The sequence below is a fragment of the Platalea leucorodia genome, assembly GCF_965183815.1.
Source record: "Platalea leucorodia genome assembly, chromosome: 10".
NCBI classification, from domain to species: domain Eukaryota; kingdom Metazoa; phylum Chordata; class Aves; order Pelecaniformes; family Threskiornithidae; genus Platalea; species Platalea leucorodia.
Genome location: NC_138832.1, coordinates 22,052,672 through 22,071,267, shown reverse-complemented (window position 1 = coordinate 22,071,267; position 18,596 = coordinate 22,052,672). Strand labels below are relative to the sequence as shown.

Sequence of the window (18,596 nt, the reverse complement as noted above, 5' to 3'; positions counted from 1 at the left end):
GCAGCTGTTGAAATCGTGCATTTAGAAGAGCTCACCTATCTATACGGTATACTAGGATTTAAAAAAAATCATGAAGGACAACTTGAATGAGCATCAGCTGAGAGCAAAAGATGAGAAGGAGTTTTACTAGAGGTGTCTGCTGTTACTTAGGTCACAAATAATTTGTCTCCTGTAGGTTCAAACTGGTTGGTAAACAGTCAAGTCCATACTTTTTTAAAACAAAGAGGAAAAAAGGATTAAGCAGAGATGAAGCAAATGGCAGTTTCTGCACAGGACAACTTAATAGCACATTTTGATTCTACAGTCTCCCAACAGTAAGGTACATAAAGCCTTTTTTCCATGCGATCCAATTTACATTTTTGGAAGAATCCTGCATGTAGAAATAGCAAGAGTGAAGGAACAATTGTATAAACACTTCTGTCCTGAAGATACAGGATAATCTTCTTGTCTTTGTTAATAAAAATCAAGCTTTATGATCTTAACCTTTGACACTGAAAGATGGTTTGCATTTTCAGTGCACTATGAGGCATTTGTTTTACCAGCACTCGGCTAACCTGATGGATTTATACTCGTGTACACTAAAAGTATCTGGCATAGTGCATGGACTTTTCTATAGTTTCACAAGCCAAAAAGTAATTTTTTTTTTTTTTCCCCCCAAACCAACCTTTTTGAACGTGATGATCCTAAGGATTTCGTTCTTTCTGAAGAACTACTGCCCTAAAAACAAGAAAAAATTAAGAAGTCAATACATTTGTGACCAAGTGACCTGTCAATAAAAACAGTTTCTTATATCAACTAGAACACATCTCGGAAGTCACCAGCACTCTTACAAAAAAAACCAAAAACAAACGAAAAAAAGCAGGAAAAGCATGAACAAAAAGTAACACATAATTTCAATAGCCATGCCAGTTCAGTTAAATTAAATCTATGGAGTTTCAGATCAGTAGTAAGACTCTGAGAGGTCATTATTCTTTTAAAAATAGATTTAAAAGTAGGTGTCAGCAATCTCTAAGTCACTAATGTTCACTAACCTCCCTATGCACATATCTTAAGAGAAATTAAGAGAGGGCACTGTGGTAAGTTGAGACATTCAGAGAGAAACACTGCACATATCTCAAGCACTGAGTCTTCGTGAAATTGAGGAAATTCTCTCCTTGCAATTCTCAGCTTGCACTACCTGCTGAAAGGTCTCAGCGTTCTGGAGAAGGGACTGAGAACGGCTCATGATCACTGGTCGGTCCTAATCATGAACAGTTCTGGGGCCTCCTGCTCCGTGTAGCTTCGCTGCAACGTTAACTTGCATGATTAGCACATGGAAGGATGGCCTAACTCTCACGTACCCACCTACCTCACATTGCTGTGCTTTTTCTCTTTTTTACAATTCACCGGGATTCCGCACAGCGCAGTACCTTATGCAGGTCTATGAATGTTTTTCCCACTACATGAAGAAACCATCATCTTTTCTGACATACAGATATGGAGGGTTCGTGGAGGCTGGCACTAGGGAGCTATCACTAGTATGCACCCAACAACAGCCAGCAGAATGCAGACACTTGTTACCTGGCTCATGTGCCAGGAAGGGCTGGCTGTCTGTACAGGAAAACTGATTTTTCAAAGGTTTGTGCACGCATATCATAACTAGGTTTGGGCAGTATCAAATAAATACCTGAATTTACTGCAATAAAGGCAAACTAAGGCAGGACGCTGGCACATGTGCTTTCTCTACATCTTAACAGATTGTCAAACAGAATGTTTCCAACAGAAGAGTAGATATTAGTAAGACATACCACATGAAAAATGTCTTTGACGTATATAACACACATATAGAAGAACTTTGCTCATATTTAATAAAGATCCTGTATCTCTATCCTTTTTTTCTTTTTTTAAAAAAGGAGGCATATTTGCCTAAAAGGACAACTAAGTACCTACCGTTATCTGAGTAACAGGGTGTAAACATAAATACGAGGTAGAGACCTATTCTTTTAAACCAAAAATAAGAGCCTGTTTACACATAAGCCAAAGAACAGAATAAGGATAAAAGAATACTAACCAAATTTATTTAAAAAAAAAAAAAATCACTTTGCATTATACTCAATCTGAATCAATTAACAACACTTTGCATTTCTTTACAAAAATGCAATCGCATACCTCAGGTAAGTAAAACCTAACTCTCTAAACTGTGTTAGAGACATTTTACCCAGGAATTATTGTGCATCAGAAGGACAATGAAGTTGTCCAAGTAAATTTGTGTATTTCAATAATTTAGAAATAAAAAGGGGTGAGGGGGGGAAGACAGGATTGTTTGCATATGCCTAAATCAAAGTGAGTATCATTCAAAATTTTAAATTTTAAATTTATTTTACAATACTTTACAGCTAATGTTTCTATTCAGCAGATATGATGACATTTACTGCATGGTTCTGACAATATTCTTTAAGTATTTATTATAAAAGCAACAAAGTGAACTCAGCATTTCCTATACTAGCCATTCTGCACGAGTCATGCAACTGAAATTCAAAAGCATTTTTATTCCTACCTCTTCTCTATTGTTCTCCATTGAAGTTGGACTACTTTTAGGTTCTCTACTTTTACCTACGGAGAGAAATTAAAGGAATCCATTGAAATGCAAGAAATATTAAAACTTCTTCACGTTGTATGTCATAGCATTGTCTATGTTTCACCAACATGAATAAAGATGGCTGTATGACTTTCAGAGACAAACCGTTGCACAACAAAACACAGTCCACTGTACGGCATAAATGTTACAGAAACCATTTAGGAATGACTTTCAGTTAAGTCGCTGATAGATTGAAAGACAGCCTTCCCATTGGTGAAGAAACACTGAAGAAATGGAAGTGCAACTGTATATGCAGAAATAATATAGTTAGTGCATTTTTTTAATCCGAAAGAAGTAACTTTAAGTATTTTTCTCTTACGCATCTTGACATTAAAAACACAATATTAAATCTGGGATCATGGAACCACAGACAAAAATCCCATTTGATACAGGGTACGATAGACCATTCCCATTTCTCAATCTTGGGAACTGTGGAAGATAAAACCTGAAGACATGCAAGCTATTAGTATCTGTTCCATCCATCAGTCCAGGTAATGGAAGGGAAAGTTTCAAGTTCAGTAATTTAATGATACTTGTATGAAGTTGCTCAGAAGGCTTAGTAATAGCAGTATTTTAATAGATGCACTACTGAGATACATGCAAGTAAAGTGGTAGTGTAATTACAGGATACGTATCATGACCATTTGTGATTTTAACCTAAGACTGCTAGCACTGCAACTTACTATGGCCTTATGCTTCAGTTTTGGGAAAAACAAACAAACAATTTTCTTTTACACTTTAAAAAAATTAAATCAGTTTGATGAGAAATTTAATGCTGGGTATTTGGCGTAGGCTGAATTATTTGTGCAAATTTCAGCCAAAATTATCCAGATGTTTCTGCGTGTGAAGCTAAGGCAGGTGGGAATAAAAAATGGAAACAAAGGTTTTGGCCCTTTTAAGTACCTGAAATTTCTTCTTTGAGCTATTACAGGCATTCCCCCATTCTGAGTAAAGAACCTGAAATTTGACATTTCTTCTGAAGACTAGAGACTGCCCACCTTCTTCTCTCGACCAACCTTGCCCAAGTGATAAATCCATGGAAAATACAGTTTGCACCTGTTCAGTAGAGATTTCTTTGATTCTGGTGGCTACAATGTCTGTAGATTCTGCATTCAGACCACACATGCGCCATTCCCAAAAGCAACTGCCCATGCTCCATTGTCAGTTTCTACGTGTGACCGGACTGTACACGTGCCACCCCCACAGAATGGCCGGGCCTGCTGCATCCCCTCGCAGCTCCTAGCGCTGACCCAGCTGCACGAGCTCTGGCCACTTCAGGGCTATGGGAACGCAGGATTTCCCCTGTGACTGCTGCTCCAGGGCAGGGGCTGGCCACTTGAAACAAGAGCAGGAGGTCAGTCCCTCCTACGCTCTCAGAGATTCTGCTGGCACCCACGCAATGTAGAGGAGGGAAAACATCCAATTCGAATGCAGAGAGGATAAAGAAACATTATTAAGGCTGTAAAATCAAGTACTTAAAAATTAAGAAAAGCCAGAACGAAAGTTACCAGTGCAATTTCACTTGACTTGTCATTCCTAGCACATAAGCATTATGGTGCAGTTCAGCTCCACAGCAGTGCACAAGATGGAAGTGCTCAGCGAGCAACTCCTTCATATTTTAATTGACCTGTGTGTGTGGCAGGGACATGTTCCAGCTCTCTTGAGCCACACTTAACCTTCTTCATCATCTCCCTCCTCACAACGCTCTACCTAGTAGTTCACGTATCCTCCAAATGCTGGAACAAAACAAGTTCCATTACTATATAAACCGGATTCGGCCCCGATCATGTCTATCACTGGTACACTGAATGAGCATCCTGTGGATTATTAAAAAAAAACAAAAACAAACCACACAGGACAGTTGCTGAAGACACTATCATTATGCACAGGAAGTTGGGAGGGGAAGTAAATTTGCACAGTTAATTCTGGCATTTCCTAATATTTAAGTGTTTAATTCTTCACTTTTCAACTTTAATATCTTCTTTTTTAAGAAATAAAATCTGAGATCTCAGAAACAACACTGAAACCTGTCTACTCTTAATTTGTAAGCATACCCCTGTTTCAAAGTCTGTGTTTTGAGGCAAGGAGCCAAATTCTACTTCATAACTACACAACATAAAGGGAAAAGATTTCTTTTTCCTAGTATGCTCCTCAGCAAAATTTCACTTTGAGATGCATCTACATCACAGTTTAGTTTATTATTCTGCTGAAGTAGCACATGAATAATTTCTTTTTCGTATGTTAACAGTTCAGTTTGATGCTGACACAAGGAGGTTAGCACCACATGGCAGCAGATTCTCTCTCAAGACAAAACATTAAAAGATAATAACTGCACACCAGAAAACCCATGTAAGTTTATTACTTAGGACAACAGGAGTTTGAAAATAAACTCCGTAACACAGCCAACACACTCTCATTCTCCTGTACTCTATCACTTCAGCACAACTTTTAGCTCATTAAACAGCAGAGATTGAAAAGTTTTGCACCTGTATCCAGTCCTAGTTAAACTAGGAAACAGATTTAATCTTGTTAAATTTGGAAACAAATTTCATTCAGCACTGCTATGAAATAATTTCACTTTTTATGACTGTAATCAAAACAAAGTGTTTAAAATTCGTTACCTTCTTCTAACTTGTAAGTAAAAATTTCTAATACCAAATCTGACCTAGTGTGGGACTCGAGGTTTTTCAGAAGTATTACTTTGTTTTCAAATGTCTCCAGATTACATGTAGAAATCTTTTTCAAATAATTACGAAAGCGTAATCTCCAGAACTTATTCCACAACCACAAGGACTGCAAAAGCTTTACTTCAGCAGAAAAAAACAAGATACTGCACTTACATATTCAGGAAAACTGAACAAGGAACCCCTACCACAGCAAATACACGCATGTTTGCCATCCCATGTTTCGTGGAAGGTAAATTACCAGTAGGATTAGCTTTTTTTCACATTTAGAAAAGATTCAGAACGGAAAGAAATATTGTATCAAAGGCCTATTGTATATTTATTAAGATACCACCACTTAAATCACATTAGGACTTTGCATAACTGCCCCAGTGGAGTGAAATAACAACACAAAGTTACTTGACTTTAGAATCATATATATATATTGAAAATAAAAACATAAAATGTCTTTTACCTATGGTTTTGTTTTTAGATAATGCTGGAGGAGAGTTTGCGTCCTCAGATTCTTCCGATGACTGAGCCAGGAAGTCATGAAGTTTCTGCACCAATGTATTCAACTTACTTTCACTGTTAAAATACAAGTAAAACTTGAAGTTACCTATATATCTCACTCTAATTTAGCAAGCTTGAAAGAAATTATGTTTAATCGTAATTAATACACACCTACAAAAGAAGCTCAGTTATTGCTTAACATTTGTTTCTGCAAGAGAATATCAAAGTAAATAAAACCCATACAATTTCGTTAAACCCGGAGTGAAATAGGTGCAGCCTTATTGACAAAAACGCACTAAGGACTCTGTTAACAGTAATAATAAAAAGTCTATTTTAAATAGTTTTTACTGTTTAAAATTATTTACAAAATTCAAGGAAGTCTGAGTGGTAATACTGCTATGACATGAAGATAGCAAAAAATGAATTTAAGATTCTACTTTGTCAGAAGCTGAACAGATAAAAATAATAAAATCTTTATTTTATTACCAAAAATGCAACCTTTGGGCATATAAAACCCTAGAAATAAGAGCAAAATTTCACCTACAACCTTAGAAACAAACAGGTCCACTGACTATGACAGATCTACATGCTTATGCAAAGGTTATATTAAATCAGCCACATAGATACACACTGTGTATCCTGTATTAATTTTGTCAAAAAACCACCATGGAAGATCAGATCATTTCTTGATCTGTTTGTATGAGTATTCATAATTAATTTACAAAAAAGTAGTACCCTGGAAATTTTCACTAGGCAGTTTTAGACACCAGGAATTGTTAGTCTTGTATATATACTCGTTACAGTAAAAAGGTAACACTTTTATCCTATGCTTTCGTTAAAAAGCTATACCGCTTCATAGTCTACATATTATTCCCTCTCATTTTACGTTGTTTATTTCAGATTTTCTCCTCCCAAAGCTTCTACAATTTCCCGAGACAAGTGCCTTTTTCTAGCCGCACGCGCGCTGACTGAGGCCACGGGCAGTCACCCTTCCAGCCCCCCTGTACCAAAAGTTACCGCTCTCAGCTGTTTGTCACTGCTGCCCTCCGGGACGGGACGCTATCAGTCCTCCAGAATCTGCCAGCTGACATGTCTGAGTCATCGCTCCTTATCTGCTACCAGATACGGGTTTTCAAACTGCTGAACTCATAGGTTAACCCAGTTAAAGCATACAGGCTTCCATCCTTTTCACTTTTTATCTCCCCCATTACTTTCAAAATAGTCTTTTGACAGCACGAAGGAATAAGATTTTCTGTCCCCGTTTTACAGGTTGTAGGAACTTTTGAATATTTATCAGAAGCTCAATCCACTCGCCTTTACCATCTCTACTATTTCTCTGAACACATCAATTTATTAACTTCTGACTTTCAATTTAACTGTTATTGCTAAAAAATAAAATCACCTGTTTTATGAGAAGGACATGCAGGTGAGCACTCTCTTGAGCAATGAGTGAAAGGGTATCATCACATTAATGCAAATGACTATTTAAACCAGTGAAAATAACCACATATAAAACAGCATAAAACATCCATTTAAAAAAAAAAAAAAAAATCTGTAATTTCTTTAAATCTTCTGAAGTACTCAAAATAACACAAAATAGCACTTTGTAATGGGAAGATTTTCTGCATGAGTAAAGGACACTTTTCTTTTGAGACTACATGCATACCATCAATCACTTGAGCAACTTTGAAGGAGTGTAACAAAGCCTGTTTTACTCTCGAGTGTATCTTACAATTTTTCTCTCAATCTGTCTAAAAGTCTTTCCCTCTAATTACTGGACTCATGCTGCTACACAACTGCCAGTCCCTAAACCTGGGCTTCCCTTTTTGTCATGGATGGAGGGCATACTTGGAAAACATTACAGAAAATGGTAATAGTACACTTCAGTTTTAGCAGATTGCATGCTCTACATAAAAAGGAAATTCAATGACAATTTATTCACATTAAGTTAAAAAAAAAAAAATTAAAGAGTTGTTCAGAATTATTTGATAGTAAAAGTACATAAAAAGATTTTATATCCATTCCAGATGGTCTGAAGAACTAATGCACATTTAGAAAGGCCGCAGAAAAGTACGGTTTTGGTAGTAAAAACAAAAACAAAAAAACCCACATGTGGAATTCTGCTCATTTAGTTTATAAATAACTTGTTTTGGTAACAGCACTTTAGAAAAGAAAATGGGAACTACAGATGAGTTATAATATTATTGTTCTCAATACAAAACATTTAGAATAGCATGCCTCTTTGTGACTAACACTTGGAACATTATCTACGACCATTTATTAACTCTTAGCCTAAAATCATCGTTTTCAGAGCAAAATGCTCATGCTGACAAAAAACAACAACAACAAAAAAATCTACAAAGTAATACTAAGAAGTCTTCTCAACTTGTTTTTCCTCTTGATTATTCAGCATTTTGTACCATAAGCCTGTATTAAGGAATACCAGGTCAAATGTAAGTAAAGGTGTTACACTTACTATACTTCACCACAAAGAAATTTTAATTTAGGGCAACACTTTACCTGTTTTTGTACAAAAGTGATTTTATGTCGTGCATTTATAGGTGAGAACATATTATCTGCAATCTTTTTTAAAGCTTCTACTGCAAAATCCTTATTCTTTGTAATATATTAATAGACCCATCCACTATTAAATTGAGCACAACCTATAAAATGTGTATTTTTTTAAAACACATGGGAGCCTAAGAATTGAGAACCCTCTCAGAAGCACTAAGTGAAGCAAACAGTCTCCCTCTACCATACAGCAACAGTCCCTACTCTATTTACTAGTGTTTTCAGGCTTGCATATTCTAAGCAAATGGCTTCACCATTAGTCTGGAGCTATTTCAACACTGTTTAGCCTAATTAAAACAGGAATGAAAGGAAAGGTGCCCTACTATTATTGGTTTGGCCACGAACCTCATTTGTGACCTTGGGAAACTATCTTATAAGAATACCATTTCTTACCTAAATTCAGAACAAGCGCTGTAATCTTAAATGGTAAATGCCTGGCTCTTACTAGGATAAAAAAAAAAAAGTACACATTAGGCACACCACGTACTAGGCTAAATGATTCTACAAACCAATACAAGATATAAGAAGAAAATGAAGGGTAAGTGGTGTCCTAATCTAGACGCAACGTACTTAATTCAGTCTGGCTGTTGACTGCTCTCCCCTTGTACGTGCATACCTGTACTGTGGTTGTGTAGCAAGGTTTTGGTAGTGGGGGGCTACGGGGGTGGCCTCTGTGAGAAGCTGCGAAGCTTCCCCCGTGTCCGACAGAGCCAACGCCAGCCGGCTCCAGGACGGACCCGCCGCTGGCCAAGGCCGAGCCCATCAGCGATGGTGGTAGCACCTCTGGGATAACGTATTTAAAAAGGGGGAAAAAAATCCTGCACAACAGCAATTGCAGCCAGAGAGAGGAGTGAGAATATGTGAGAGGAGCAGCCCTGCCGACAGCCAGGTCAGTGCAGAAGGAGGGGAGGAGGTGCTCCAGGCGCCGGAGCGGGGAAGCCCGTGGTGAGGCAGCCGTCCCCTGCAGCCATGGAGGTAACGGTGGGGCAAGTGGATGCACCCGAAGGAAGCTGTGACCCCCTGGGAAGCCTGTGCCGGAGCAGTCTGCTCCTGAAGGACTGCACCCCGCGGAAGGGACCCACGCTGGAGCAGTTCGTGAAGAGCTCCAGCCCATGGGAAGGACCCATGCTGGCAAAATTCATGGAGGGCTGTTTGCTGTGGGATGGACCCCACGCTGGAGCAGAGGAAGAGTGTGAGGAGTCCTCCCGCTGAGGAGGAAGGAGCGGCAGAGACAGCGCGTGATGAACTGACCGCAGCCCCCATTCCCCGTCCCCCTGCGCTGCTGGAAGGGAGGAGGTAGAGAAAATTGGGAGTGAAGTTGAGCCTGAGAAGAAGGGAGGAGTGGGGGGGAAGGTGTTTTAAGATTTGGTTTTATTTCTCATTACCCTACTCTGATTAGATTGGCAATAAATTAAATTAATTTCCCCAAATGGAGTCTGTTTTGCCCATGAATGGTAATCGCTGAGTGATCTCCCTGCCCTTATCTCGACCCAGGAGCCTTTCATTGTATTTTCTCTCCCCTGTCCAGCTGAGGAGGGGAGTGAGAGCGGCTTGGTGGGCACCTGGTGCCCAGCCAGGGTCAACCCACCACATTACTTCATCGCCTGTGTCAGCTAATGATCATGCCTCTGCAAAGTGAGTCAAATCACCTTGGACAACTAAAATTTTAAGGGCAGTTTTCATTTAGATCCAACTTGCCACACATTCACGTGATCATTCTCCCTGATGGCAGGTGAGGTGCTGAAAATTCATAGCCAGGGCAGGGGAAAGAGCAGGGCTGCCCATTTCAGCAGCAAACCCGAGCCACGTTGGATTATACTGCGAAACTGCACTGGAAAAACCTTGTTATTGTGCTCAGTTTCTATCTACTCACTTCAGACACTTCAAAAATGTAGGTGGGGAATGTCCCAGTTACTGTCAACATCTGGAAGAATAGTTTTAAAACTGTATTTTCTTTAAGCAAATTAATTTCTCATTCTTCCACAGGATCCTACCAACTTTTAGTCTAAATAAGTGCGACCATCTGAATTTCAAGTGGCTCCTGAAAGCCAGTGAAACAGGAGTGCTTTCCAGCTATCTCAATGTTGACAAACACGCTTTTGCAAGATTTTTCCTATCTTAAGTACTCACCTTCCTTAAGTTCAACACTTATCTAAAATTTTTCTATGTTTAAACTTTTAAAGTAGTTCAAGGGCACAAGTTTTTCAATTTAATCTTTACAGTTGCTTCAAGTTAAGTCCCAATCATTTTTCACTTTTGAAGTGCAATGAAATACTGCAGAACAACAAGTATTAAGCAAAGTTAAAGAATCCTTAGGAGAAAAAACTAAAGAAAAATAAAACCAGATGGGCTTTTAAACGGCCGGTCTGTAGACTCCCATCCTCTGCTTCAGACTGTATCCCTATGTCAGTAACATAAATCTGAGAGTCCACAGCGAAAAGTCTGAATATTTTAATTAGGACAGTGGGAAGAGGAAGGGCAAGAACTGACTATATCTACCCTAGAACACAGGAAGCTTTGGTGCTGATGACCCAATATCCGTGCTACATACATTTCAGGAATTCAAACTAGGTGTAGCCTGCTTCTGCAGACCGAACAAGCACTAGCACTTGGAGCACATCAAGAATGCTGGAGCACATCTTGCAGCTTAGTTCCACCTGGAAGGAATCCAGTTTGTGCACCCCAAGCCCCCTGCATTATCAACAAAACTGAACGAGCAAGGACAATCTGGAGACTTTTTTCAAAAATGCATTTCTTAGTTCAGATGCTAACATGGATGCACCCAAAGTTCTGAAGGAGATCAGAAGATATTTTTCCACAGCACTTCTATGTCTAACGTGTTACAAACATAATCTTTTAAAATTACTGTTTTATAGTAAATAAAGCTGAAATTGATGTAACTTAATTAAACATACAATTGCAAAACTGGTAGTAGGCATCCTTCCCCCCCCAAAATGTATAATTTCCTTTCATAATACCTAAGCCTTGATATAGTCGGGCCAGTATTCTGTCACCTGCAAATCTTCATAAAAGTTTTTCCTGATAAGAAGGAAAAGTGTTAGACTTACCCCAATTCAAAGATTTCAGTTACAAGGGCAGAACCTACACAGTCGTTTCATACGAAACATGTCAATATTGTGGCTGAACACACATGAATGAAATAGCTTAAGACTGTTGGAAAGAGTGAAAGATGGCAAAACCTACAACAGAAGTTGTTTATTTTCTCATCCCTAATCAGAAAAGGAGTGAACACACCTGCAATACCCTAAGAAGCCCACCTCTCTCAGAAAAAATACATAACCAGAAAATAAAATTGGCCCACCATTGTATCAGTTGAACAAGCAAAAGAATATGGTTTTATAAAGCTGGGGAAACAGAGGACTTCTATCCTAGTGGTTGTTTTTTAACTCACAATGGTTTTCCAAGGGCAAAGCAACATGATACTGTATAGCCTAAATCAGATTAATATTCTATAACTTATTTATACTGATATACCAATTACGCCAAAACAAGTGAGGCTTTACAATCAGGATTCACACAATCCATTCAAGTTGGCATGACCCAGCTCTACTGCCGAAGGACGCAAACCCTCGTGCCCCAACACACACACCTGAGCCAGCCACACTCTCAGTTCTCTCCTTTCTCCTCCACTTCAGTCCACGTATTTGTTTTGTCCTATGCACAGAAGCTGATCCATATTAAAAGCAGCCATTTCTTCTACTGAATGTGGATAATTTCCCTAAGCTCACTGCTCCTTGATAGGAATGTTTCTGCAAGCAGAGGTGATAACAGTCTGAGCTGGGAAGGCGGGGACTGTAACTTCAGTGGCAGCAATACGCTATGTGAGCTTAAACTACCAGGCAGCAGCAAAATTAGAGTTGGTCAGGTAAATGACACGAAGAAGAAAAAAAAGGAGAGTCGATGACCTTTGGAAGAAGGGGCAGGCAACTCAGGAGGACTACAAGGATGTCATGAGGTTATGCGGGGAGAAAATTAGAAGGGCCAAAGCCTAGCTGGAACTTAATCTGGCTACTGCCATAACAGACAATAAAAAATGTTTCTATAAATACATCAGCAACCAAAGAAGGGCTAAGGAGAATTGCCATCCTTTATTGGATGCAGGGGCAAACAGAGGAACAAAGGATGAGGAAAAGGCTGAGGTACTTTATGCCTTCTTTGCCTCAGTCTTTAATAGTCAGACCAGTTGTTCTCGGGGTACCCAGCCCCCTGAGCTGGAAGACAGGGTCAGGGAGCAGAATGAAGCCCCCATAACCCAAGGGGAAATGGTCAGCGACCTGCTGCACCACGTAGACACCCACAGGTCTATGGGGCCAGGTGGGATCCACCCAAGGGCCCTGAGGGAGCTGGCAGAGGTGCTCACCAAGCCACTTGCCATCATCTGTCGGCAGTCCTGGCTAACCGGGGAGGTCCTACTCGACTGGAGGTTAGTAAATGTGACGCCCATCTACAGGAAGGGCCAGAAGGAGGATCCAGGGAACTACAGGCCTGTCAGCCTGACCTCAGTGCCAGGGAAGGTTATAGAGCAGATCATCCTGAGTGCCATCATGCGGCTCGTACAGGACAACCGGGGGATCAGGCCCAGTCAGCATGGGTTTATGAAAGGCAGGTCCTGCTTGACTGACCTGATCTCCTCCTATGACAAGGTGACCCACTTAGTGGATGAGGGGAAGGCTGTGGATGTTGTCTACTTGGACTTTAGTAAAGCCTTTGACACCATTTCCCACAGCATTCTCCGGGAGACACTGGCTGCTCGTGGCTTGGATGGGCGTACTCTTTGCTGGGTAAAAAACTGGCTGGGTGGCCGGGCCCAAAGAGTGGTGGTGAATGGAGTTAAACCCAGTTGGCGGCCGGTCACAACTGGTGTTCCCCAGGGCTCAGTACCGGGGCCAGTTCTGTTCAATGTCTTTATCAATGACCTAGTCGAGGGGATCGAGTGCACCCTCAGTATGTTTGCAGACGACACCAAGTTGGGTGGGAGTGTCGATCTGCTGGAGGGCAGGAAGGCCCTACAGAGGGACCTGGCCAGGCTGGATCGATGGACTGAGGCCAACTGTGTGAGGTTCAACAAGGCTCAGGGCCGGGTCCTGCACTTGGGTCACAACAACCCCATGCAACGCCACAGGCTTGGGGAAGAGTGGCTGGAGAGCTGCAAGGCGGAAAAGGACCTGGGGGTGTTGGTCAACAGCCGGCTGAACATGAGCCAGCGGTGTGCCCACGACAGCTACAGGAGGTCACCCAGAAATATGTCCAGTCACATTCTGAGTACCTCCACAGACAGAGGCTCCACAATCTCTCTGGATGACCTGCTCCAGTGTTTGACCATTCTCACAGTAAAAAAGTTCTCTTTTGTTTAGACGGAATTGTACCACATTAAACTTATTGAATCAGATACAGCCAGAAACTACCTGAATACCAAAGCTCTCACTGAAAAGAGATGCAGGCATCTAGCACTTCATTAAACTCAGAGATTCTACGCTTAAGACTTCGTTAACACAGATGCACTCTTTTACTTTGTTTAGAACTGACTTTAAATCCACAGGGTCTTAATCAAGTGATACCTAGTACAGGTGAAGACACTCGATGATGTGGATGAAGTAACTATGGAGCTTAAGTACAGCATAACAGGTTCAGACAAGTAAACAGAATTATTTCCTCCAGACACACAAGGGGAATGAGAAAGCAATGGTTCAAAGTCACTAAGAGACCCTTTATTCTGTTCAAGGAAGATTACACAATTTCTTTTTACTGAGATGGTATACAAACAACCATATCAGGATTTGGCTGAGAGTTACCATGCTTCACTAAAAAGTCAAAAATTCTTTGTTTTTTAACCTGTTTCTTTAATGGGAGCTTAAAAAAAGAAGGGCAAAAAAAAAGCTAAGACAAACAATTGCATTGTTAGGTTGGCTTGAATGCCACACAGAAGTCTGTAACTTCAATAGCAAAATAATCTGCAACCTGAAGAATACTGACCGAAGTCAACCACTTGAAACTCTAAATACTGTATTTTCACCTTTATGAGACAAAAATCCTGGCAAACTTAATACCTTACTACATTAATTCAGGAAAGGAAGCTCAAACTAGCATATATAACATAGAAAATAGAAAGTTGTATTTAAAAAGCTTAAACATGCTTTGTTTAAAGGGAAAGAAGGGCTCCATGTCCTATAGCATCATTCCGCTCTAACTCTACAACTGCCTTCTCTTTTGCTCCATTTGCCTTCTGCTTCCCGGAGTTTATCGCAGACTCTCAACAAGACATGATTCATTACAAACTCTGTCTAAGAATTAAAGCGTGTCCCTTCAAGTCTCCCAGATATTCCCAATCAGGTTTGCCACAGGTTTTAAGGACTGTAGCCCACCTGATGCGTAGTTTTTATTTACAAGATAAAAGTCATCTCTGTTTGCCCCACTGTCAGTCTTGAATTTCTTGCCTAATTTTTTTGGTTTTGCTTCACACGATAGATTTATTTGCCCAACAAGGCTTCTACAGCTGAACCTATTAAGGCCTACAGTTGGCCCTACTAAAATAGAGATTTCTACAACTGCGTAGCTTTCAGACTTGCAAATAAACTGCCTAAACAGCACTAAAGTTGACACTGGTCAACAACCTGTGTAATCAAGTTCTTGATTTTTTCAAGGTTTCACTCCTTTCTAAAATTAAAAAAAAAAAAAAAAAAAATCAACATCAGTCAATCCATCATCCATCTTCAATGACAACTGCCTGGTGGCTAGATGTTGTAACAAATTATGTAAGCTTTATACTTTTCCTTTAGTAAATCAGGGCACTTCACCTACCATCTTTTAAAGTCAATATAAAACCTCCCATTATATTTGGCACCGAATTTCTACAATTTCTTCTCTCCCCTCCTGACTCACCACTGGAACAACCTGCCACTGACCTATCCGTGAACTGATTCATGTTTCCAAATCACCTGCAGGCACAAGCTGAGCTCCAGCGATATGAAATGCGACTTCATGACGTTCAGCAGTATCCTTGGGCTTTTCTGCTTATAAAAGACACATCTACAATCCAATCTAAAAACACGCTTTGTCATAGACTGCGGGCATTTGTTTTTATGGTGAACATAGCACTTTTTAGCATTATTTTTTATATTTACTTCTGGTGAGGTATATCCACATAAAAAGCACTAACTTTTCCTCCCTTCAAGCAGAGGGTGCAAGCACTCATCTACAATGGAACTGGGAATTTCAGATTTCCACAATGTTAAGGCCATCCTTAACACTGGCCATCCCATGCAAAAATTGTATTATACACCCTTTGTCACACCTAATTATTTCATAGAAAATGAAGATACCTTCAGTTAAGCCCTATAAAGAACCTGACACAAAGTTTACAAAACCCTGACAGAGACAGCATTGTACTAAAACAGAAATAATGAAGTCACTGCAGTAAGTTCCTCTCAGAAAATTTCATTTAAGTAGTTTAAACACGTTGGCTCTGGGGCACACCTGGCACAGAAGACGACAGCCAGCCTAAAGTTTTACTCTTCTTGGGGAAAGAGTCAAAGAATCTGCTTATGCCCATTCCACGTAATTGTATGAAAGATGAATATGCAAGACTGCTATTGATTTATTTCCAATTACATTACTGTGGCATTAAATGACATGCCTCAAACAACCTTATAATATCACTCAGAAAAAAGACATTCAAGTAACTCAAAAATGCAGAAAATTTAACAAAAATGTTAAGACGAAGTTACCAAAATATCATACTGAAAGTTGAAAAGTCTACACTACATAAAAAAAAGTGATGTTTATTTTGCCAACTTAAAAAAAAATTGTACCACTACATTGACTAGCAGATGATTCAAGTGAGTAAGATTCAAAACTTATCTTCTTTTGCTATTGTTGTGCTTATTTTGTACAACGTATGAACTGACTGGTAAGAACAGGTTAGGTCACTATGACAAAGATTCCTCCACTTTAAAAAAAAAAAAAATTACCACTTTTTTGGGCAAAGGTTGCAGAGAAATCTTTATAAACATATACAGAGGCAGCATTTATTTTTAAAGTTTCTTAATAAGTTACTCCAGTTTTCATTATGTTTTTCAACATTCGAAACTTCTCATCCTGGACATGGGAGACTCCTAGGTTCTTAACATTAAATAAAAGTATTCCTCATAACAAAAGTTTAAACTTCATAGCCAGCAGACTAGTATTGATTGACTACTTTCCTTTTAAACCCTTTAAGTCTATCTTCCAGAAGCACTGGGAAAAGATTTGCCATCGAAGCTCTGTTGTTTGCATATCTTCCAAAGAATTCTAACAACAATCTCCTAGCTTTATTTCTGTACACATTTTACACGAGCAAAACTGTAGATAGCAGAAGATGAAATGAATGTGCAGGGTGACAGAAATGCAGGCAGCTGACAGGCCAACAGGACTTGTGGGAAATGGGAACAAAAGAGAGAGAGAGAACGTGTGTGAGTGTTTCTTTTCCCTCTCATTCTCTCCAACTCCAATTTTAAGTAGAACTTGAATTGACAGAAACTATGAAAAAGCCCATGCAATGTGTTCATCAGCTTATAACCCTGAAACCATGGTACCCTACAATGTCATGCCTAGTTCCTGGCATGGAACTGTTCTTGTAAAATAAAACCAAACTGTTCAAGATGAGCTCTATATGGGCTGAGAATTATAAAAACTTTAGATTGAATGAGAACATGAAGAGAAGAAAAGTTTGGAGCACCAAAAAAAATATTATGCCTACCTACTTAAAAGCATTTTGTCACTGGGCCTGCTTATTACGTGGGACAGATCCAACCCAAAGACCACATAGGCTCTCAAATCTATTTTGCACATACTTTTTGATCTTCAAGATCATACATAATCTGAAATAATCCAGTTTACCTTACTGTCTGCAGGTAATCTGAAAAATTGCATGGAAAATGTATGAGCTTCTGTATCCTCTTCCACTGAAGCACCAACTAAAGCAGGCCCTTAGTACTAACACTAACTCTTGCACTAATGACAACATAAGAATATAGAAAGGGCTAAGTACAAAGCCTTCATAATACAGACCAGGAACAAGCAGTTCAAAAAAAGACAAAGCAGAATATGGGAAAACAGGGAACAAAATACAACAGTCACAGTAAAATAAAAAGCAAAGCGGTCCAAATGGAAGAGCATTTTTCAGAATGTGCAATATTAATTAGGATCATAGAACAGTCAATAAATATTAGTAAGACAGATCCTTTTGCTATTCAAAAATCAAACTCTACCCTTGATTTTCAGGGACTGGGGGAAAAAAAGGAAAAAGCCTTATTAGTATTTCAGTCAACATACAAAATAATCTATTCAACACAAAAGTGGTTTAAGCTGTCAAAGTATTTGAAGAACACAGAGGGGAGAAAGTGGGAGTGAGAAAGAGAAAGGGGGAAGAGAGAGACAATTCCTATCTTACAAAATAAGGATGAAAACATATGCAGAAGAAACTGCTAACTGTTGGGAAGTCACACACCAAATAATGTATATTTGCAATACTCATAACTTACATCCAGCATGAGATCAACACCAGTAACGATGACAATCTTTTAAAAATCTCTTTTTCTTGGAAGCAGAGTACATATGTATTACTTCCTCAGAAACGTTAAGGCTTTAAAATCAAGCAACACAAAAAAGGAGGGAAACTACCATCCCTTTAACTTTTGGCTGAAACTAGACAGCAGTTATGAACTAGTTAATGAGAGTCTAAAACTGGGTGGTAAAGACACACAAGTATGACCACGGAAAAACTTTATCCAAGGCTCAGCACTTAAGACAGCACGATGCTTCTCTTTCTTAACACTGTTTGATTCTGAAAATATGTGCAACATTCGTGAGGGTCAAGTGACAGTACTTTATTGTTTACATAGTGCCTTAGGCATTTGGAATATTTGTGGGTGATGGCCTGTGTTGATCAGACCCCCTGAGATACCGATAAACTGAGAGCATACAGAGCCAACTATTTATTAATAGTTTAACACGGCGTCTTTCTTAACACTGACTTCACTTGGGTTTTTGTCAGCTTACTTACTTTACGCAGCAAAACAGGAGCCGTTCGTAACAATTAACACGGTAGGAGACAGCTCTTCAAGGGTAGAGGGAGATGTTTGTAAACCAGCATGAAAACAGATCCTTCACGGGGGATCAGCGGGAGAGAAAGGACTTTACTACAGCGCAGACACGTGGGGCGAGGGCGGACGGAC

At 39.6% G+C, this 18,596-nt stretch overlaps 1 protein-coding gene across 12 annotated transcripts in view; it reads right to left on the bottom strand.

Moving 5' to 3' along the window:
* Window positions 1–18,596, bottom strand: part of LOC309595950 (dolichyl-diphosphooligosaccharide--protein glycosyltransferase subunit MAGT1) — a 106,717-nt gene that overhangs the window by 70,233 nt on the left and 17,888 nt on the right. For 7 of the 12 annotated variants that reach the window (XM_082323560.1, XM_082323567.1, XM_082323568.1 and 4 more), the window contains 3 exons: window positions 5,756–5,868; window positions 2,537–2,592; window positions 665–717 (listed from right to left, as the gene is read on the bottom strand). In XM_082323560.1, coding sequence (XP_082179686.1) covers window positions 665–717; window positions 2,537–2,592; window positions 5,756–5,868 — 222 coding nt within the window. Of the gene's footprint in view, window positions 1–664; window positions 718–2,536; window positions 2,593–3,520; window positions 3,648–3,673; window positions 4,000–5,755; window positions 5,869–6,810; window positions 6,832–18,424; window positions 18,526–18,596 lie in introns of those variants that run through there. The other 5 variants (XM_082323570.1, XM_082323571.1, XM_082323572.1 and 2 more) reach the window with 5 other exon arrangements.